The 22,539-nt window shown below is 41.5% G+C and overlaps 1 protein-coding gene across 9 annotated transcripts in view; it reads left to right on the top strand.

The window, feature by feature from the left end:
• The window catches only part of JADE1 (jade family PHD finger 1), a 117,566-nt gene that overhangs the window by 76,404 nt on the left and 18,623 nt on the right, over window positions 1–22,539 (top strand). For 8 of the 9 annotated variants that reach the window (XR_002092450.2, XM_059722064.1, XM_019494380.2 and 5 more), the window contains 5 exons: window positions 7,659–7,741; window positions 11,197–11,354; window positions 16,521–16,708; window positions 20,052–20,263; window positions 21,895–22,062. Coding sequence is in view for 8 of the 9 variants with exons in the window: in XM_059722064.1 (XP_059578047.1) it covers window positions 7,659–7,741; window positions 11,197–11,354; window positions 16,521–16,708; window positions 20,052–20,263; window positions 21,895–22,062 (809 nt within the window). In the remaining variant the exon portion in view is untranslated. Of the gene's footprint in view, window positions 1–7,658; window positions 7,742–7,886; window positions 7,932–11,196; window positions 11,355–16,520; window positions 16,709–20,051; window positions 20,264–21,894; window positions 22,063–22,539 lie in introns of those variants that run through there. The other variant, XM_059722065.1, reaches the window with a different exon arrangement.

Genomic DNA, 22,539 nt, shown 5'->3' with positions numbered 1-22,539 from the left:
TGAGCCCTGAATAGAAGAGGATTGGCTCGTATAATGGAAACTACCAACAGATCGAAGAGTTCTCTGCACTTTAGAGAAGGTGACATAGAATGAGGCATATGCATATGCCATCTAATGTGTCTTGGAAAAGGTCATGAAATATTCAGGATACAATACAGAGAGAGAGGAGGAAAGGAAGGGACTTGTATTAAATTACTGTGGGAGGGACAGGGTTGGTGAAAGTTTGGTTGGTTCTGGTATAGTATACAATGTAATTGTTTAATATTGTTGAAAGGTACCAGGAGCATCATTTAGAGCCATATGCTGCTCAAGAACAATAATTGAATAGTTATTGGTAATATTTTACTTTTGTGTAGTATCACCACTGACAAGACGGGGTAGGAGGGGAGCAGCTTATTTTTCATGATTTGTTGAATGGGATGTGTTCTTTTCATTGCATAAGTTACTGCGTAGTGTTTTGCCACTATAATGACATGTCAGTTTAGCAGAGATCAGTGGATCAGCAGATCTTGCAGCAGCAGAAGCATGAGAAAATGAACATGGACTTGTGAAACTGCTTTGAGTTGTATTTGCATTCAGACCTTGCTGTACAGGAAGCAGCTTGTGGACTTGTGTAATAGAAACGGCCTGCATATAACAGGGAAAGTAGCTCCAGATTCTCTTACTGTTTTCTTTGTGCCCTGTTTGCCAGATCTGTCTTGGAGTTTGAAGAATAGGCAGGGTGTGTGGACGAGTGAAATACGGTGTTATGAAGGATCACAGCCCAGGCAGTAAAAAGGGTGACTACTCTATGCATTTCCATTTTTACCTTAGGCTACAGATCTTTCTGTCAGTGTTGCCAGCGATTCCCATTCTACCTCAAAGCGAGTCAAGAAAGAGTGTAGGCAACTGGAAAGGCCAGCAGTAAGCAGAAGTAGCCGTCAGGCATGAATCCATGTCAGAAATGTTTTGCTTTCTTGTGCTGAATGGTTTAGTGGTGTAGTAGAATTGTGTTTACAGTAGGAAACGTGTATTCAGACCCTAGTGTTTTCAAGCTTTGAACTGTTCAGAGACTGTAGCAGCTTGTAGCTCTCCTGGGACACAGCTGGAAGCTTTGCAGGTGGTTTTACAACAATGTTATGCATGTTACACAGTGTAATTGAACCTCTTCTGCACATGCTGAGCAGCATATTGGTTGGTGGGGAGATCTCCCTGAGGTTTTGGATGTACCTTGGCAGTCTCAAAGATTTTTCTTTTCAGTGGGCCTTCTAAAAACTGAAATATGTTTTTAACTGGATCATTTCACAAATTGAGATAGAGACAGTTATCTATGTCTTTCCAAGAATTCTGCATTTTTTCACAGGTATGAAACAGGCTTCTCTCTTCTATCTTCCTGATTTACCATTTTCTTTTAATATTGTGGCAATGTACTCTTATAACTTAATTAATGTGCAGGTAAATGAGGTGTGAAAAATAACTTTTGGCTAGTGCTTGGCGCACAGTGTTGGCAGACCATAGCTGAAATTTTCTGTACATGAGTCTTGTTCTAAGTCTCTTGGTCTCTCTAGCAATAGTTGTGTGCCAAGGTCTGGCCTCTCTTGACCAAAGGCTCCAAATTTATTTTAATTATGTGTAGTTAAATATGTTTCCAATATGGGTAAATATGATCATAATACAGAACAGAGACCCATAGCAAAGGTCTGATTACATTCTCATTGAAATCAGTGGGCTTTTTTCCTTTTAAGAGGCTGGTAGAAGCATTTTTGCTGTCTAGAATGTAACATGAACAGAACCTTTTTTTAAAAAAAAAGTACTTTTTTGAAGTAATCTCTGCTCCAGGTGATATTTGGATGATTTATGTATATGACTTAATCAGTATTAATATTAACTCCTTGCTTACATACCTTGCATATTCACAGGACAGAATAAGTCCCTTGAATTATGTGTTTATACCTGGTTTTCTAATGATGATTAGATTGTGTGTTTTGGATAAGTTTTGTTACTGTTGTGTTTTGTAGTTGTGCATTTCTTATTCACTATAGATCCTGCAGGTTTTGGTATGGAGAAGAACTCTGATAGAACTACTGTTTGTCATTAATTTACCATCTGTTGTTGAATTAATTCATGTAATATACAAACAAGATTTTCCCCAGGGCGAAATGTTTGGTTAGGGATGTTTTACTTTTAAAATTCCAGCACTGTACATTTTCCGATATCTCTAGTATTTTTTTTCAGAGACTGGAATTTAGCTCTAAAACTTTGTCTTTTTTATGGCTTTACTAATCTTGGGGATCACTATCCCATGCTTTAGTCTTGAATCTGGGAAAGGATGTTGACTGTGATAGGAAGAAATGTCTTCGTGACTTTTTAATATAGGAGGTTCATGTCTTGCGAGTTTATTCACAGAGTATATCAGACAAGAGCACTATGTTGCTTCTACACCTGCGGTACAACTTTTATTTTGGCCATAGCAAGTAGCCATTTTCTTATACTCCAGGCTGTCCTTTGATACCTCTGTTTGGACACACGTATCAGGTCTATTTATCAGTGAAGTAACAGTAATTGGTGATGACTTTCTTTAAACAGTTATTGAGGGATTACCTTGTTACCATATATATATTAAGAAAGGAGATGGTGTGATTTGTCTTTCATGTGTCCATCTTTTTTCTTCTGTGCCTGAGTTATTTAATTAATCTTGGTTTACCCCCAAAATGGATGGTTAAGTTGATTTAGTCAAATCCCTTTTTGTTAAAAATATCGCTTCACTACAGGCATTGGTATCTTGCCATTGATTTTCATTGAGCAGATTTGAAGTAGGGATGTGAATGGTTAATGATTAATTGTTTAACTGATCAGCCCAGTGATGACCAGTTCTAGTTTACTGGTTATTGTTTAGCCTGGGGTTGGGCACACATTGGGAGGGAAAAGGGGGACAGGAAGTCAGGCGATGCCCCAGCAGGAACCAGAAAACAGCAGGGCGGGAGAGAGGAGCGAGGAGGAGGGGTAGAGGTGACTAATACCTAATAGCTAGGCTCCATAGACCCTGGTATGGCTGCTTGTAGCTTCCCCACAGCATGGCACAAGCCGCCTGCGCTCGGGGCAGGCCCCTGCTGCCTGCTGTGATGCTGCTGCCTGTCTGGCAAAACTGTGCTGCTTGCCTCTCACCTATCTCCTGTGCTGCTGCACCTGGTCCTGGGAAGCTACGCATGGGTGGCTGCAGCAGGTTCGCTGGTTGCTGCCACGTATGGCTCCTGGGCTGTGCTGCCTGCGTGGTGCGGCTGCTTGGGCTCCCACCTCTCCACGCTGCTGCAGATGGTGCAGCCCCTCTTCCATGGCAGGGTGGGGTGGGGCAGGCTCCGGCCCAGGACTCAGCACCCCCACCATCTATCTGACTTTGCAGCGCTGTGGCCTGGAGCTCAGCGTCACTGTGCCTGTCCCCAGCCCTGTGCCTGGCTGGATGCGGTGCCTTCTGTTGCTACAGCTGCCATGGGGCCTGGCAGGGGAGAAGGTAGAGGTAAGTGGGTGCAGGGTGAATACCCTGGGCCTGTGGCTTAACCCCACAGTGTGCCCTGCCCACCCTGTCTGCACCTGGATCCTGGCTCAGAGAGGACCCACCCACCCGCCTGGCTTGTTGTGAGGTGCAGCCCTGGGGAGCTGCTGAGGCCTCGCTGCACACTGTGGGGGGGGCTGGAAGTGCCCCACTGGTGCTGGGCTGGGAAAGGGTGTCCTGCAGGTTGGGCCCGAGCAGCTCCATGTGAGCCAGGCCAGGGGTTGCCATACTGATTAATTGTTTAACCATTTTAATTACAACAGGTTAAATGAGTACTTTTAAAATCAGTATTTACATCCTTAATTTGAAGCTCTTCTCTTAAATATTACATAGTAATTATATTACTTCTGTAATAGTTTCCAAATCATCACTTGTCTTGCTCCTGTAATTTCTAGTACAGTAGCTGTACATCTAAATGGTGTTATCTAAATCTATCAGTGTTTGCACTTGTTATCCTCCATACTTAACTGTTTGATACTGTGTTTATTCATTGAAAGTTTGTTTATGTTGAAATGACATGACATTGGCCATCTATTACCTACAGTTGTGTGTCCTAGGCTATGTCCAGACAAGTATGGCCATGCGGTATGTGGTGCTGCAGACACATCTGCAGCACTGCATACTACACATTCAGCTGTTCTCTGCACTTCAAGGTAGCAGCGTGGGGTTTTGTGGTTTTGTTTTTGTTTTTGTTTTTTTGAACCCTGAATATCTGGGGGTCAGAAAAACCTGTGCAAAAAAACCTGGAGCGGTGCATACAGGGGCAGTGTGTGCTGCTCAAAACTGGAGCCTGCCTCCAAGTGGCAGGATCGCTGCTGCTGTAGCTCCAGGAGGCCCCCAGGTCTGCAGGTAATGCTGCTGGGGCCAGCTCAGTGCTTGCCCCAGCCCCTCCTACCCCACCCAGAGTAACCTGCTGCGCACCAGAGGGCGCATGGCAGAGGTGTTCCCTGGGGACGCTAGTGGCAGCACAAGGTGTCCCGCTGCTAGCTGTCTCTTGGGAACCAAATGCCCATACTCATGTAAATGCGGCCCCTATGATCAGGAAAATCTTCAGTTCCTCTAGAAGGTCTCTTACATCTATTGTTTATTTCTGCTAGTCAGTACTTTGGGGCCGTACTGGGAGAAGGGTTAATACATCTCCCCATGGATCAAGAGGTGTGAGTTTGAGTTTTGCTTTGAACGTAAGCCTGGGGAGTAAAAGGTGGTTGGAAGTGATACTGCTGATCCCATTGGTCCTTTGTACGGTGCTGGCTGTAGAAAAAGGAATACCTTAACCATGCTGTCTGATGGACCATCCAGGCTTGGAATAGACCTTGGACTGTAACTTGATTATAAACAGCCTGTTAACTTGGCTAGAAAAATGCAACAGTCTAAAAGCACTTCTTTCTGTTATCATCAGCTTCTGTGTGTGTAAGGAGGCAGTCATTTTTTAATATTGTATTTTCTCACATACAGCATGCCCTGACATAAGATACACACCTTGTTTATGAAAGGCAGAATGAAAAAAAAAAATCTTCCCGTGTAGTAAGCAATTGAGTAGCAGCAGCTAGAGAGGTAAGCCTGCTCATTGTTGTGCCCCATGTAGATCATATGCAGACTTTACTTTTAGATTTCCCTGGTAAGCAGCTGAAACTGCTCCTGTTGTATTTCTGGCATATAACATACACTCCAGTTCCCAGCATCTGTTTGCCTGTGAGAAAATATGGTATGTTAAAAAGCTCCCACCTTTCTGCTGTCTGTTGTAGAAAGTTGTTAGGTATTGGGAGAAAACTAGTTGTCACTGAAATACTCCGACATGTTCTGGTTTCATTTGAATTATCCTTCCAAATAAAGGGCTTTCTTGGGTAAAATTTTCTGATGAATACAACTGTGAAAGGAAGAAATTTAGAGAATAGTGATAAGATTGGACTCTTCCTCCTGCACTTAGCAGTTAGTTAGGCTAGCTGAAACATTGAGCACTATTGACATTACCAGAAGTACGTATTGTATCATCTGCTGGTTACACAACTGAATTAACCCAAACAGTATTAGTGGGACAAGTGGAGACAGAAGATAAGTATTATTTTTGCTCCTTACCCCCAGTCTGTCCCAAATGACATGCAAACAGTCTTGAAATCTGTTCCTTAACAACGGGCTTGGGAGAAGCCCTACAAAAAGACCATATGTTTGCTTACTGTCAAGTATACCAATTTATGTAAACTTATCACTAGAGCTGAATGAAAACACAGAGTTAAAAATCTAGAAGTATATATGACTGCTGCTGCTCTAATTTTGCCAGACACATGCGTTACTTGTGAATAACTATATCAAACTTCTAGAGTTACTAGCTCTGTTACTGGCACAGGCCACAGAATAGAACAGCATTTTGCTAATGGAGCCTGTCATTTTTTGTCATTACCCTTCATGCAAAAAAACAATATGTAAGCAAAACTAGCAGTCATATCCACATATGAATTAGAAATCTCAAATCAGCTAAATTGATGCTGCAGCTACCTAATTAGCCAAATATTTCAGTGGCAGTGACTGCAATTGATAAGACATGCAAGTTTTGCAGATGAGGACAAAGTGTCAAGACTTGAACAACTTGTCTCAAGAGGATATTAAAGGGACAGCGTTGACTTAGAAATAACATAGGTCTGAATTTCTTTTACTTGTAATTTTAGAAATAACATCTATATTCCACTTATGGGAAGGGATTAAAGAAAACATAAATCACTGTGTTCCTCACTAACTACGCCTTATGGTTGGTTTTGTGCTCCCCCACTCTCTGCCCCCCTTTGGGTGATTTAGCTTGACACTTGCTCTTGTGCTGAGTGATTATTTTGTGGAGACTGCTGCACCATTTACGTTTATCTTTACACCTCAACAAAGAGTGTGCGTGGGATTTAAGTGGTGACTTTTTGTTTGCCTTTTTGACATAAATTAGTAATGGTTGGTTCATTTGTTCAGACCTCCATCCCCTTCACCATCACACTCATCCATTGACTCTTTCTTTTACTGTTGACATATTTTGACCTTTGCAACTTTTGTATACCTCATCACACCAATAAACTCTCACTGGATCTAATTGAATTGATTGATACAGGCTTTCTGTAAGCAGGTCTTGATCACAGGTTATATTCTGTTGTCACAGCATTTGCAGCAGGATGGTGTACCTGCATCCTGACTTCTGCTAGAATAAGCTTTCTGGAAGTAGATTGAGGCAACCATTCTTCTTAAAGAATCCTGAGATCCAGAGAAATAATTTGTTCTTTGTAACAGTGACAAAGAATTCTGCATTTAAAACCCCACAAATGTGCTCAGATATTGTCTTATTGCAGGAGACAGATAGCATCACAAAACCTTAAGAAGTTTTTAATATAGATATTTGATATACATTCTGTCTGAAGTTGAGAAAAAGCTCATTGTAGTGGAAGTCAAGAAGCATATTAGTGTCATCACGGATACGCTGGGACATCAGTGTGGTAATTTCAGAGATTTCACCTCAGGCTATCGTTAGACCTCCTGGTCATTTATTAATGGCCAGGAAGTGACCCTTGTTTAGATTACTAGTATTCAAATAGAGAACTGTTGTGCAGAAGCTTTTTTGGAATAATTTCTATAAATATCTGTATTGTGAAGGCAGTAAATACATCTAGAGGGAATAAGAAATATAAGGAAGAGGTGCTGAACTAAGCCACAGTTTTCCCCTGCTAGTCTGTTATGAAATAATCCTTTTCCATAGGGTTGGGTAATAATGACCGGTCAAATAATGTTTGGTCAATTGGCTGGTCAAATATTGGTAAAAAATTGCCAGTAGGTGCAAACAATACACGAGCACAAATTTTCCTTTAAGAATATGCCAAAAAGCAATAAAATCAAATGTTATCAAGGAAACTACAAATATGTGTAGGTTTTTTGTAAAATTGGTATCTTTGATCGGTCAAAAATATACAGTAAATTGAGTGGTCAGTTGACAATATCTGACCAGACAACTGAACGGCTTGCCAACCCTACTTTTCAGGTATGTGATGTAAGGGTGACTCCTGCTTGCCTTACCATGACAGTCCCATTGAAGTTAACTGGCTTACTTGTGCGAACAGAGCCCTGACACGTGCCCTATTTTCAGTTGATCCTTTTTGTATCCTAGGCTTGTCCACCTGGTCCCAGCATTCCAGATCCCGACATCGGCGGAGTTCATGTTCTAGACACGAAGACAGAAAACCTTCTGAGGTATTTCTAGAACAATATTTGCATTTTGCTCTTTCTGGTAAAATGTACATGTGCCTTGTTAATTAATACATTTCTTCCTAATTATATTTTCTTTCCTTTTCTGCTCCATCTGAACTGGCACACCCAACACCTTTCATCTGGCCAGGAGATCAGGGAGGTCAGCTGATACCACAGTCACTGCCAGTACCAAGTTAGTTTTTAGCTATGAATATTGGGTTAGCTTGGAACCAACTTAACATAGCTCTGACATTTTTTTTTCTTTTAAAGTTTTGGATGATTTGATTTTGATTTCTGGTGAACTGTGAAAGTTTTATTTTTAGCTGCAGTAGCTTCCTAGCCATTATTTGACCTTAATGAATAATCTATGTTAACAGACTTACCAAACCAGAAATCTATCCCTTTTAAGCTTCATATACGCTGCTTTGAGGAATTCGAGTCAAGGAAGGAAATGGAAATCAGTTTGAACTTTTTTTTGGCGGGGGGGGGAGTAATCACTGGCACCAAATGGATACTATCACTTTGCAGCTGCCATTGCCAGAAGTGGTCTGAGGCAGTCGCTAGAGACTTCAGGTTATGTGGGAGCAAAACCAAGATGGAATTTCTTGGGTTTGGTCAGCATCACTGTGTCCAAATGCTTCAATTACTGATGTTAGGAGAAAAGTTGTACTTTGCTGATGAGAATATATCTCTTGAGACTTCATGAATGCACACTCTTCAGTGTTAGAAATGCAGCTAGAGAAGCTGCTTCTCCATGAAGTAAATAACCAGGGTTACTGCTGAATCCTGATTTTGGCTGTCTTTATCCATTCTTGTTTTTATGGTGTCTTTTTGTTTCTTCATCCACACTTGCTACTCTGCAGTTCTTTCTGCCTCTTGGTGTTTCCTCCCTTTGACTTTCTTGTCAGTCTGAGTAGTCTTCTGCTTCCATCTGCAGCTTTCCTGCATGTCCTTTTCTCCTTGTATTGTCTCTGCCTGCAACAGCATGCTTCTGCTGATTCCTAAATGCTGGCAGAGAAGTGATCCTCGTACTCCCTGGCTGAAATCCTGGCCCCATTTAAGACAATGGCAAGATTCCCATGGACCAGAATTTCACCCCTTATTTTTAAAGTGCTGCAAGCTTCAGAGATCAATATATATTTTTTTTGTTATTGATGCTCTGGGCATATTGATTGCATCAAAAATTACAGCAGAAAGGACTGTGATGTGAAGCAGTGAATCTTGGAAAGAATTTTCTTGATGGTCATTAACTTCTCATCTAGTGCCCAGAATAGCCAGCCCAGAGGTCCAACACAGAATCATAGAATTATCGAAAATTAGGGCTGGGAGGAACTTTAGGCGGTCATCTAGTTCAACTCCCTGCTCAAAGCAGGACCATCCCCAACTAGCCTCAAAATCCCATAGCTATCTCTGTTAGTTTACTGTGAGATCAAGTTTATTTTGTGGAACCATTTTTATTTCTTGGTTCCAGCCCCATGGGATTGATGCTTGGATTATTTTAACCATTTTATCATATTTACCTTGCCTATACTCACCCTTTTCTCCTTTTCTTGAATAACTGTTCTAAATTAATGTTTGATTATAGTGGGAATTTATTTTAAAAAATGCAGATTCACACCTAAAATTACATTTAAAAAATATCCCCAGGAGCATTAACTGTTTTGAAACATAGGAACAAATCATGCTTTGATAGTCCCTGTAAGAAGTCAGAGGTGTAATGGACTGGGGGAGTGTATTCATTTGAAGTCAGGCTAAAGGGGTAGGGCATTTCAAAAGGTTTTAGGATACAGCATGTGGTAGACTTTTTCTACTTTTCTTTTCTTTTTTGAGAACTAAGTGATCCAACTGATCCTAAAATGTTTATAAAAATAGATCTGTTGTCATTTGAAGTGCTTTAGAGGCATATAAAATAAGCCACTCTCTTCAGGGCATTCTGCCTTATGAACTGTGTAACTACAGATGAGGCACCTGCTTTATGGATCTGTGCTTATTCTGACACGAGAGCTCTCTGGCTGTGGGTACTAACACAAAGTGGCCTATATGTAGGTGGGCTTAAGGATTCCTAGTGAGTGTGTTTTAAGCGCAACATAAATTTGCATCACTAGCAGTGTTTGGAGAAGTTAGGGATGATATATTATCTTCCTGAAAATATGCTCACAGCCTTATAACTTGGTGATATGGAGCTGGATATGTGCTTTGCTGACTACCTGCCATGAACTGATGCATCTGCAGTAGAGCTTTTTTTTTTTTTTAGATGTTATCTCTCTTGTGGTTTTCCTGGCTGGCACTGGATGGGCTGATTCACTTATTCTGTTTGACAAAGGACATGGTTTACAGCCTTACCTTTTCATTTTTGTAGCTTGTTTGCTTTTTAACCCATTGCATCTCTTTTGTAGCATTAATAAGTTAATATTTGTAAAAAAGCTGAGCAGGTGAAAAGTACTCTATTAATTATTGCTGTAATGTAGCAGCTTTGGTTGCTGGATGCTGGAAGAAGTGTGGGCAAGTACAGTCTTGCTGTTCTCATGCCTCTGATATCATCATTCCCTTTCCGTACTGCTGACAGGAGCAAACCTGCAAGAGTGAATCCATTTTTATTTCTGTCTATGGCTGGTTAAAGACAGCATCCTTGCTTATTTATAGCCAATAACCTGTAATTCACAAGACATCTTGCTGGTTTTAGAGGCAGATGCCCTGCAAAGGCAAAATGAAGTTATGGTTGTAAGGCAGATGTGTGTGTAGCTGGTAGGTGAACATACACAACTGCTGAATGTGAACATACACAACTGCTGAATCTTGGGAACTGCTGCCCAAGAAATCTAGATTGGGGTTTGTTTGGCTAGATCTTTTGTGTTACTTTAAAAAATATTTGTAGGAAGAGCTGCCTTGTTAAGAGTTTCCTCTTGCAGCTAGTCATTTTATAGTCACACTTTGATTTCTGCCACAGAGAATTTGTAGAGTTCCTTTCTACAATTCCTTCATAAGTGCTTCTAATAATTCAAAAAACTCGGGACAGTTCTGCTTCCATTTTAAGTCATTTGGGCTCCTAGCACATAGCTGTCATGGAGCAGGATTGGCTCTTTGCTGTTGACTAATGCTACAGTTCTGGGGACCATCGTGAGAGGCTCCTCTGAGCTCCCGCAGGTCTTATTAAAATGAGTGAGAAGTACAGGCACGTGGAATCACCCAGGATTATGCCTCTTGTGCAGTGGGAGCATCAGGGATCATAGCTATCAGCTGCTAAGTCCGCTGTACTGATGTCCCTTTCCTTTCCTCTGCCTCCCTGCTGATGTGAAGTTAAATGTCTGTCCTGTAATAGGTCACGTTAGTTTAGTGTTGATACAGTGACCTTGTTATGCACTGTGCTCCATGGTTACCCTGGAGCTGTGAATCATAGAATGTAAATATCAAATGTCAGTCTCTCCCTCTTCTCTCTCTCTCGGTCGCTCTCTTTGCAGGTGTTCAGAACGGACCTGATCACTGCCATGAAGTTACATGACTCCTACCAACTGAACCCTGATGAGTACTACGTGCTGGCAGACCCCTGGAGGCAGGAGTGGGAAAAGGGAGTTCAGGTGCCAGTTAGCCCAGGGACCATCCCCGAACCTATAGCCAGGTATAGTTTGGAGAAATGTAAACAAATGCACATAAATTCAGGCCAGCAGTTTTCCCTCTGGATGCAAGGGCTTCTTGAATAATATTTAGATTTCTGGTTAGAAATGGCCTGAATTTTCTGAGGCATTGTACAAATCTACTTCCTTCTACTGAAGTCTGGGGAAGTTGTAATTACTCAAGGTCCTTAAAAATAAGGTCACTTTTATTTACGTGTCTAAATGTGACATTGATGAAAATCTTGACCTTTTTTGACATCGCTGTAACCAAGCCTAAAAAGTAGTTTCCACTATAAGCCTGACTTTGGCCACATCCAACGTTATTAAAAAAAATCTGTGTAATTATAATGCTTAGTTTTGAGTCAGAGAAAAACGCTGTTTCTTTTTTTAAATTTTGGATTCAATCAGAGAAGCCAGATTTCAATTACACAGAAATTGCTGGTTGTTTAATTTGTTTATATGATATTTTTGAGCTTTCTTCTGTTTACTCATTGCTTAAAAATTAGCTTCTTGTACAGACTGCAACTGCATAGAGCGCCATCAAACCAGCAGAACCATCCTGTTATGCACATATCTAGCTATTGTAATTATTTAGTTTCACTACTGTTACCCAAGGTAACTTAATCTTCCCTACCCTCTTTGTATACACAGTTGTTGGGCCTTGTTTCACATGGAGTTGTATGCTCATTAGGGAGGAGCCTACTGTAAACATCTGTATCATATTAAGTAACTTTAATATACTGCCCACTTATAAATATTACTTCAAGCACATTAATATTGTTTGTTTTATACTGTGGCAGTGCTATCCCAGTCATGGAACAGGAGTCCACTATCAACCATGAGGCGCGCGTGCACACACAATTGAAAAGATGATCCCTGCTCTGAAGAGCTTACAAACTAAGTAGCTTATTGGCTGAAATCTTTGAGAAGATAAAAGGAGGAAAAAGCATATCATATGCCATTGGTTTTGGATTTGTCTTTAAGAATAGTACATGCTAAACCTTAATTCAGTCATAGTTTTTTGGTCATGGAATATATCCATATGATATATTGTATAATAGTTGATACAGCAGCTATCTGAGTCTGCTTACCTGCACTCAGCATTAGGCTACTGCAGTAACAACCAGTATTGGGATAGATATTAGTAGCCTGTCTCTTGTACCTTCAGTATGTTACAAGGTTTGTGGCTGAAGGCCAAGTGTGTGTAACAAGCTAAGAAGAGCACTAGTAGCTTATTAATGCATGGTATACTGCAGCTAGAGCATGACTCCTTACATTAAAAAAATCCTTTAAAAAACAGTTTTAGGAAGTTTTATGTAATGTCTCCCTTCACTGTGAAAAGTGATATTGAAAGAGGAAGAGAATGCAGCCTTTAGACATTTATATGTATAACAAGAATATTTGCAGTTGCTTTAGGTGGAATAAAAATTTATAAGGATCATAAACCCTCATATTTCAGGGCATAAATTAACCACTAGCTTCTTGAGTCAGGAAGAAACTCCCCCCTTGGGTAGCTTAGTGCATAATTGTGTTGTCGGGTTTTTATACTAATATTTGAGACATGGAATGCAGACCACTCTTGGAGATAAATTACTAGACCACTGATATGATCCAGCATGGCAGCTTTGTGTGTTCCTAGAGAGTAGTAGTAAGAAATCTTCCTCTGCATTTGTGTACGCATTACATTTATTTTTTGTTATTCTATGTTACGATTCCACTCGCATGGCAAATTTTTAATTTATTTTCCTTCTTCCCAGTCCCTTTATAAAATGTAGATGGAGGATGCACTGTACTGCGGAGTTGACTAATTAGCTCCTCAGTAAAGCGTCACTGTCTTCACGGGCACTGATATTAGGGTGTAGTAAATTAATTAACTCTACTGTAAGATAGTACTGTTGGGGACAGTGCTATCTTATGGTGGAGTAAGTAAGTACAATGTAAGCCATGTGAGTGGAATCGTAACATAGGGTAACAAAACATAAATGTAACAAGTACACAAATGCAGAGGAAGCTTTCTCACTACTACTGTCTAGGAACACAGGGACTCCAGGAACACAGGAACTCAGAGGAAAATACATTGTATTTTACAGATCAGCAATCTCTATTATTATTATTATTATTATAGTGCCCAAAGCACAAGATAGTTTGTAGGAAGAAGCAAAGAGACAAAGTCGTTGGCCCTGATGTGATTAGTGAGGGTAACAAACAGTGGGGTGCAGGGAGAGACAGGGAGAGTTAGGGCAAGGGCCGCCATGTGTTGATCCGCATTGTGAATGTGTGCTTAGGTTGATGGCTCAAATGCATGTGTTTTTGTGCATATCATAATTTCAATTCAGTTTTATTTTTTTCCTGTCATGAATATAAAAAAATGAAATCCTTTGCAAATGGATTATTCTGAGGCCAGACTACCTGTTCTCATCCATACTGTGTTGCCACCATAGTTTCTCAGTATGGAAACATGAACTAGGATAATTATGAGAAAATAATCTTTATGTAGAAGATCAAGAGAGCAGTGGTTAGGGTACAACATTGTACCCTATGGCATTGTAGTCTGTGTTGCTTTATTGTGGTACAGCCAGGAAAACTCAAGTATATCTTGGGCTCCCTATAAAGGTGTTCAGATTCTGATTCCTTCTCCCTTCCCTCAGGTGCCAAGCTGAAGATTTGATTTGATTTTTCTCCTTCATTGTGTTTTAAATTCCTACAGTATGTTAGATCAGGGAATGCACTGTATTGCAGGAGACTGGAACAGACAGAGGAATATGTCCAGAACTGCGTATGTGCAGTGATAACAGTGATCCTCGTTTTCTGTGTTTAAAAATTGCAAATTCTCTGATAAAAACCCTCACAAATTCTCTGATTAAAAACCTCAAATGCGTGATTAAAATGAAACTCCACTATATATATAGGTATAAATTGAACACAATGTTTTATTGATATATTTTCCATTTTAAAGCAACTTGGAATCCTACCAGAGCCTCAATCACTATAATAAAATAAATTCTAAGTACCTCTAAATTTTGGTATTTGATTTTGGGTTTTTTATCATGGAAAATCAGAGCTCCTTCTGCCCCCTTCGCTCACCAGGACTCGGGACCAGGCCCCTCACTCCCAAGCTACTGCTCCCAGGCATGCTGGTGCCCCTCGCTCTCCACCCAGAGCCTCGCCAGGAAGGGGCCCCCAGCTGCCAGGGCTATGGGGCCAGGCAACAACCCCCCCCCCCCCCCCGTGGCACGGCCAGAGTGGAGCCCATTGGGGGGGGGGGGGGGGTGTGCAGACTGCCCACTGCAGGCTCAGGCTCCCTGCTCTGCTGCCGTCCCCTCAGGGCTTCCGCAGCCAAGTGGCCGAGACCCAGCATGGCAAGGCTGGGTGGAGAAGCTCGTTGCCACTGTCAGGAGTGCCATGCTGCTGTGGCAAGGTGCCGCCCCCTGTCTGCCCAGCAGCAGCGAGGGGCACAACTCTGTGCCATCACCCCAGCTGCTGCTGAGCAGGCAGGGGGTACTTTGCCGGGGTGGCTCAGGGCTTGCAACAGCAAGGAGCTTCCCCTCCCAGCCCTGCTCTGCCCTGGTACCCCGGGTCCCACCTGCTGGGCTGCACAGGCCATGGGGGTGGAAAAGTAGCAGGGCAGGGAGCCTAAGCCTGCAGTGGGCAGCCTGCATCTGCATCCTGCTCCATGCATAAATCTGGGGGGGGCATGTACCCCCCCCCCCTTTCCCTTCCTGAGAGTGCTTGCAGTGGTGGGGAGCCAACACCCCTGGACGAGCCTCAGCCCCTGCCCAACTCACTCCTTCCTTCCCTCCCTCCGTTCCTCCCTCCCTCTCTGCCAGACTTACCTGTGGGAGCTGTTCTCCAGGCTGTGTGGTGGCCAGGTGCATGTGTGAGCATGCACATGGTGCTGCCTGCCTGACCGCCCTTCTCCCACTCCCCCCAACCCCTTCCAGGCTGGAACTCTGCCAGCCTGCAGACAGTTCTTTGCAAAAGTGGAATATCTGAGTATTTCTCCGTTAAAATGAAAAATCTGTGTTTTTCTCGGATACAAGGGGAAATCTGTGTTTTTTCCATTTTTCTGTGGGAAACGGAAAACCCGGATCCCGGTGATAATGGAACTTGGGGATCAAGGTTTCTTAAACAAACAAGAAAAAAAATATTTTTCCCCAGCTTGCAGCAGAGCAAAGGATATCTCACATCTGTGTGACACCAAAGAGCTGTCTCTGAGGTTGCCTCCTGGTCTGCATCATGAGGAGCTAGGGCTTGAGCAGTAAAATCATATTCATGCTGGTGAGGATGCCATAACGGAGGGCCCCCAGAAGCTGCAGTTTTGTCAGCATTGGCTGGAACTGTTCCAGATATAATCTTTACATGTTTTATTATCCTTCATGAAGTGGGATCTCAGAGTGCTTAGAGAAAACGGAGTCTGTGGAGCCTCCATCTCCTGGGAGTTCTGTGCTGTGGAGTGGGAAATGGCACCTACCTCTGCTCCTGGAAACATGCTCAAGCTGTCAGCTGGCAGGACAGCCTGTGTCTAGAACAGGGATTGCTGCCCCTTTCCAGTCCACTTGCATTTTTCCTTGCTGATGGCCTTGTGTCCCAGACACTAAAGAAGAATTAGTTATACTATTTTAGGTGTCCTGCTGTCTCCCACGCCTCTGCAGTCAAGTCTTTAACAAGTGTGCTTATGTACATTTTAAATACACTTGCAGCCAGAATAGTATTTACTGTGGTTTGGCAGGTCATTGTACTAGACCCCCTCCAAACCATGTTGGAACATATTTACGCTGCAGTTGATTATATAAGTGGTAGATGAATTTTGTTCTAAGGTCCAGGCCAGTTTGGCGTCAATGGTTGCAGTAGAAGAAGTGTATAATGCTGAGTGCCAGGCCTTAGAACTTGAATTTCAAAAAGTGTTGTTTTTTTTGTGGCACTGAAGGTCACTTTTGAAAATATATGTGTATGTATCATGTTTTGTTTTATGTACCCATCTTTCTTCCCTGCAGCTTTGTACAAAGTAAGCGCTAGAAGATTAGTGGGGATATTTAGCCACCTGGAATAAGGAGGTGGCTTTTTGAAACCCCTAGGTACTAATCAGTCAGCAGGATTGAGATTTCCCAATATAGGACTAGGTAATTTATGACCTGTGGTAAGTAATGCCTTTTTTTTTACTCTCTTTTCAGGGTTGTGTCCGAGACAAAAGGAGTCACATTTACACGCCCCCGGAAATACATCCTTTCATCGGGTTCTGAGCCTCCTGAGTTGGGATACGTTGACATCCGAACTTTAGCGGACAGCGTATGTCGCTATGACCTTAATGATGTGGATGTAGCGTGGTTGGAACTGGCCAACGAAGAATTTAAAGAGATGGGTGAGAAAAGCCCTCAGTCATCTTGTTATCCATGTTAAACACACCGCTGTGTTTAAAACAGGAGGTTATGAAGGCTTGTGGGTGCTAAGACTGAAGGGAGCAGTTTTTACATGTATACATTAGGATGTAATTATCTGTGATTTGATTTTTAAAAAACACCAGCCCTTACTCTCAGGGTGACATGGTTGCCACAAACTACACCTGGTGTGAATGTCAGATCTGAAGCTCCCTATAAGGTCAGTAAATTTGCACCTGTTTAGGCCAGATGAGATCTTGGTCCCAAGATTTTACTTTCTGCCCCTTGCACCCCTCTGTATGAATTCTCACAGAGCTCTTTGTCACCATTTAGCTCGTTAGAGAATATCAGGGTTGGCTGTTCAAGTAGTGAGTCTGTTCATCCACCCATTCTTTTGTTTTGTTCCTGTTTCCCTTTTAGGTAGCTGTGTCTATTTTTATGCCAGGAATGAAGTAGAAACAAGTATTTGGGAGGTTTAAAACCAGAAACCCCACTGAGGTTGCTCAGTGAGTGAGACAGTAAAGAATGAGCTTGGTGATTCATTTGAAAACCTCCCAAACACTTCTACTGTGTCCTTAGTTTCCAAACAGGAAAAAAATGGTTTGTTTCCTGAGTCTGAGAGTTCTGTTCCCCCAAGGAGGGGTGGTGTGTTTGAGAAGGGAATAAGTGGAAGCACCTTGTTGATTTCATTGAGATATTGTTCAGGACAGGACGTACGTAAGTCAGGACAGAGTTTTGACCACAACGTTTACATGTGGGGGAAAAAATATTATGCCAAATGGAATAGGTTTGGAGCTATTGGGAGGCACAGATAATACTGTCAGTTCTTACTTTGTGACAGTTCCCTCATTTGGGTTAGAGTTGTAGTTTTATGGGTTTACCTGGACATGGCCCAGGGACCCACATGGTCAGAAGACCTAGTAAGCCAGGAAGGGGTTTATAAATCAAATATACATTTAAAAGTTTATCTTGGAAAAAAACAAGACACGCACAATCAACAGACAAAACCATCAGCTCACCATTGGTCATTTTCCCCAACTCTCAGAGATGGATTTGGAAGACCAAAGATGCGACTTTAGCTTCAAGTTACATTTCAGGCTTATTTTTAAAAACCTTTCAGCTGTATTTAAATAAACTGTAAAGAGAGTAGACAGGCTGAGAATCAGGCATTCTCTCCACCTTTCTCTCCTGCCCTTTTTCCACAGGGAAGGAAGAGAGCTGTTGACCTTGTAGCATAGATTACAGCAGTACCATACATAAAGTACAGTATGACATTAATTCCGTTTGTTGGAAGATCTGTGTCTTAGGCACTCAGCTCCTGCAGATTTCCTTAAATACTTAGGGCCAGATTTAGCTCTTTGTAATGCCATTATAACTTAAGTGGAGCCACACTGATAAAACTTGGGATGCATTTTGGTCTTCTGTGATTTAAAGCAGCATGGAATACCTAGACATGAACTTTTAAAGTCAGAGTCTCGTCCTTAATACTGAACGGTCTGGATTCGACAGGTTCTACTTAGATGCTTAACATTCTGTTATTATAGATTTTTGTGACTGATCTGCTAGCGCATAGTAGTTTATTTGCTATAAATCTGTACACATGTAGTTATACAGGAGGGAAGTTACCGTATGTTCCCCAGCCGACAGTGCATGCGGGACCCTGATATATGATGTTTGAGTATGCTTATCAGATTTTAATTTCTATGGATATAATTTATGGCCAGTAAAAAAAAGAAACCTAAGCTGCTTTTTAATCTTCAGCAGTAGGATTTATTTGATGCCCACCTGCAGTTGCGAATTCCTTTGGTTAACTATGGCGCTCTCTGGAATGCTTTTTGATGTTTAGAATGCATATTCTTTTTCCAAAAGAGCAAATGTAAATGATAAAACTTAAAAAAATATCCTTAACATTTCTGAACTTAATGACCATTTAATCACAATATAGACCAATTTGTGTAGAAAATTCCAGGCAACTAAGCATGTCTTGTAGGTGATAGAACAGTTTACAGTGGAATTGAGTGCCAGTGTTAAACTGCTTTTTAACGACATGCTGTACTAACTCATCTTTCAGTCCATCACCTCCTCCTTTGTCACTGGGGCAAAATCTCTTTTGCTCCAAGGGTACAGAGAACATTATAAGAGTGTTGAGGGGGGAGCAGAATTTGGGATACTCTCTGTGTGGTTACCCTCTGGCTCTTCAGTTGAGAGAAGGGGTGGGCTGAACCAGGCAGGGCATGCCCTGCGACAAACGTTCTTCAGTCCATTTCCTGTGGTATGGGAAGTTATTTGGTGGGAGTATTCACTGGCATTTATACTGTAAATCTATGATCTGGGGGAGTGAGTAATTCTTTTTTCACCTTCGTTTGAAGCACCTCAGCCCATGGCTGAGTGATTGACACTGAGAGTTGAGGAGAGGATTGGCTCCTTAATATGATTGTTAGGTGGCTGCCAGTTGTTCAGTATCTCCCAGTAAACATCAGTTATTGGGAGGAAGACTGTCGACGGTCTTTTTTTCCAAAATTTATATCTTGTTGCAGACTTCTAAGAATATCTCAGATTGGAAATGCTTACATTAAACTAGCATTGGAATGGGAGAAGGATTGCATTGGGGTAGCAAATACATTACTAGTTTCTGTGTAAGGAGGTTGTGTAGAAATAGTTGCATCACCAACTTGAAAGCATTTCTGGTCCTGCAAAATGGTGCAAAATCTGACATTTGGGTGCTGTATTTAGTGCTGAGTTTCTGATATTTTTTGGAATATTTGTGTCTTGGTACTACTTTTTTCTTGGCTAGGGATTCTAGTTTGGATCAGGCATTATAAAAATGTCCCACTACTAATAAAATACTATTTTGTCCAGTTTAGGTTGTTGATTAGGTTGCACGTGATACATTTTGTATTTGACTGTCTCATCATTTTGACAGAATGCTCTTTGCTCGTTTGTGAGTGCTTTGACCCTAGAATCACTCTCAAGAGTCAACATTTCCTGATATGGTTGATGTTGCAAAGTTGAAACAAACACCTTTAGATAATGTTGTACAACAAGGAGGAAAAGTGAGATCAGGAGCAATAAGCTAGAGAAATAGGAGCAGTTGTGAAAACTCAGCTTTCCCAATGATTTCAAAAGTTCATTTAAGTGAGAACATTTCCATTACTTGAAAGCCCCAGGGTTTTTGACATTTTTTGCCATATTTACCATGGTGAGCCCAAAACTGAAATTTATTTTATATGTTAGAAATTATCTGCAGAATTGAGGAGCTACTGATTAGAGGAAACAGGTGTTCTATGCTATTAAAAATTAATCATTTGTGTTGGATTCATTTCCTAGGGATGCCTGAACTGGATGAGTACACTATGGAAAGAGTCATGGAGGAATTTGAACAGAGATGCTATGACAACATGAACCATGCTATTGAGACTGAAGAAGGGCTTGGGATCGAGTATGATGAGGATGTCGTCTGTGATGTTTGCCAGTCCCCAGATGGAGAGGATGGCAATGAAATGGTGTTTTGTGACAAATGCAATATCTGTGTACACCAGGTATGTCCGTGGAGATAGCAAAACTTTCTGGGCAGCTTTTGTGCTAGGAGTAGGAGGGAGGTGGTAGCTCATTGCAGAAACAGATCTAAACTCTTCCTGGTAAAAACAAGTTCAATGATAACAGGACACATTCCTTCTCAAAGTGACATTAATTTTTATTAATTATGCCAAAGGCAAATATTTTCCATATGGGGAATATTTTGAAGGAACATAAATGAAAGACTGAGTTAGCTTAAATATGTAAGTCACATACTGAGAGCTAAATTGTAACAGGAAAACCAGTCGACCGGAGGATGTTAGATGTAAAATAAAGTATGGGGGCTGCATATCTTGCAACCTCCTGCTGATTGTTTTCTGTGGATAACTGGTTGCTTTCTATTCACTGACACTGCTCCCTGCAACTTCTAAAAATTTTCCCCAAATGCTTTGTTCCGCTGAGACGCATGACTTTTTTTTTTAATTTACCCATTCACTTACCATATGAAAACCATGACCTGCAAAGAAATCCCCCACTTTCCTTTGTGGGGGGGAGGAGGGACAGTATATTTGTAATGTTAAATAGTTTGATTAATAAATAAAAAAGGGAAAGTGTGAAAAATACCCAACAGGTAGGAAAACAGGCAGGTTTCCTACAATAGCTTTATCTTAATAAGGAACCTGATGATACCCATTAAGTGGACAAGAGAGCATGATGTGCCAGCTTCTGGTGGAAATTAAATAAGTCTTTTTGACATGGAAGAGGAATAAATGCATTTTTAAAAATATATCTGCTTCTTTGGTTGCTCCGTATTGTGGAAGAGACCTTGCTGTGGGTCTGTTCCCAAGACTTAAAACGTTTGCTTCGTCATTTAGTGCTTGGGCAGCTGTAATGTTTGATAAGCAAAGAGCAGCCCTTTTGTTTTACTTCTTCTGTTTTTTTGTTTGATTGTTGTTGCTTGGGATAAGGGTTATATAAATGCATTTGCATGTGTGGTAAGGAAATGTGCCCTTATCTGCGGTGCTGTGGAATGTTGCTTATCTTGCAGAGTGGCCTGAAATAAGAATTTCAAATTGGCCCCTTGATAAGCCTGTAGCTTTTCTACCTTGATATGGGAACAGATCAAATCTTACAAGCTCTGAAGGGTCAGAAGTGTCAGCAGTTTGGTCAGAGGCCTGCATTAAGAGACTGCCGTTTTTCTGTAGGAAGTAATATTTGTTATTTAATAGGCCGTACTCTCCCCTTTGAATAAGTATTGAACATCTGCCTTAGGGCAGGCAGAGACGCATTTTATTTCAGGATCTCGGCTTTTGAGTGAGATGAAAATCCAAGGTCTTTTCACTTGTGGTCTTTGAAGTGCTCCTAGTACTTTTCAGCTTAGACAACCTGGCCAAGCTTTAGCTTAGATAGCTGATGGCTCATGTAGGTGTCTGTCTGAACTCCTCCTGCTGTGTTTGAGTTGCTTAATATAGTCTTCTTCATTTCATGTTATAAAATTGTGGAAGGTTCTACATGAATTTAAGTTAATATTGTTATATGGAGTCCTTGATGCTTGCAAAAGACTGGAGATAGATCAGTTAATAAAAAGATAATGTTCTCATTGTGGTTCCCTTTCCTCCTTTTTTCTTTCCCTTCTCTGTAAATGTGAGTGCAGGCATGTTATGGAATCCTGAAGGTGCCAGAAGGCAGCTGGCTGTGCCGGACCTGCGCGCTTGGTGTTCAGCCAAAGTGTTTACTGTGTCCCAAGAAAGGTGGAGCTATGAAGCCAACTCGAAGTGGGACTAAGTGGGTCCATGTTAGCTGTGCTCTGTGGATACCAGAGGTAGGTCTTGATTCACCTGATGCACCTAGGCCCCTGCCACACGTTATGTATATTACGTAATTAACTGGTTAATCCTGTAATAAATTTAGACCAGTGACATGTGCAAAGTAATTATCACATGATACAAGTGGCTGTCCATCTATAAAAAGACCCAAACAGCTATAAAGTTAATGCTTAAAAATACGTAACAATTCTGTAGCTGGTTTCTAACCAGCTTTAATGTGAATGTGTAGCCCCCATATTCAGGATTGGAGCAGTCTTGAGAGAGACCAAATCTGCTCCAACACACCCCATCTGATATGTGTTGCTGTGATGACTGTAATGTCCCCAAAGTATTTCCTGTCAGGCAGTAGACGGGAGCACAAGATAAAAACAGAGAAATATCTATTTGCAGTCAGACACAGGGGACTTTGAGTCTGCCAGGATCGTACACGATTTATGAGAGAGAATTAATTACATTAGTATGGCCAACTGCAA

Source organism: Alligator mississippiensis, chromosome 2 (assembly GCF_030867095.1).
Source record: "Alligator mississippiensis isolate rAllMis1 chromosome 2, rAllMis1, whole genome shotgun sequence".
Taxonomy (NCBI): Eukaryota; Metazoa; Chordata; order Crocodylia; family Alligatoridae; genus Alligator; species Alligator mississippiensis.
This window is presented reverse-complemented; position numbering and strand designations above follow the sequence as displayed.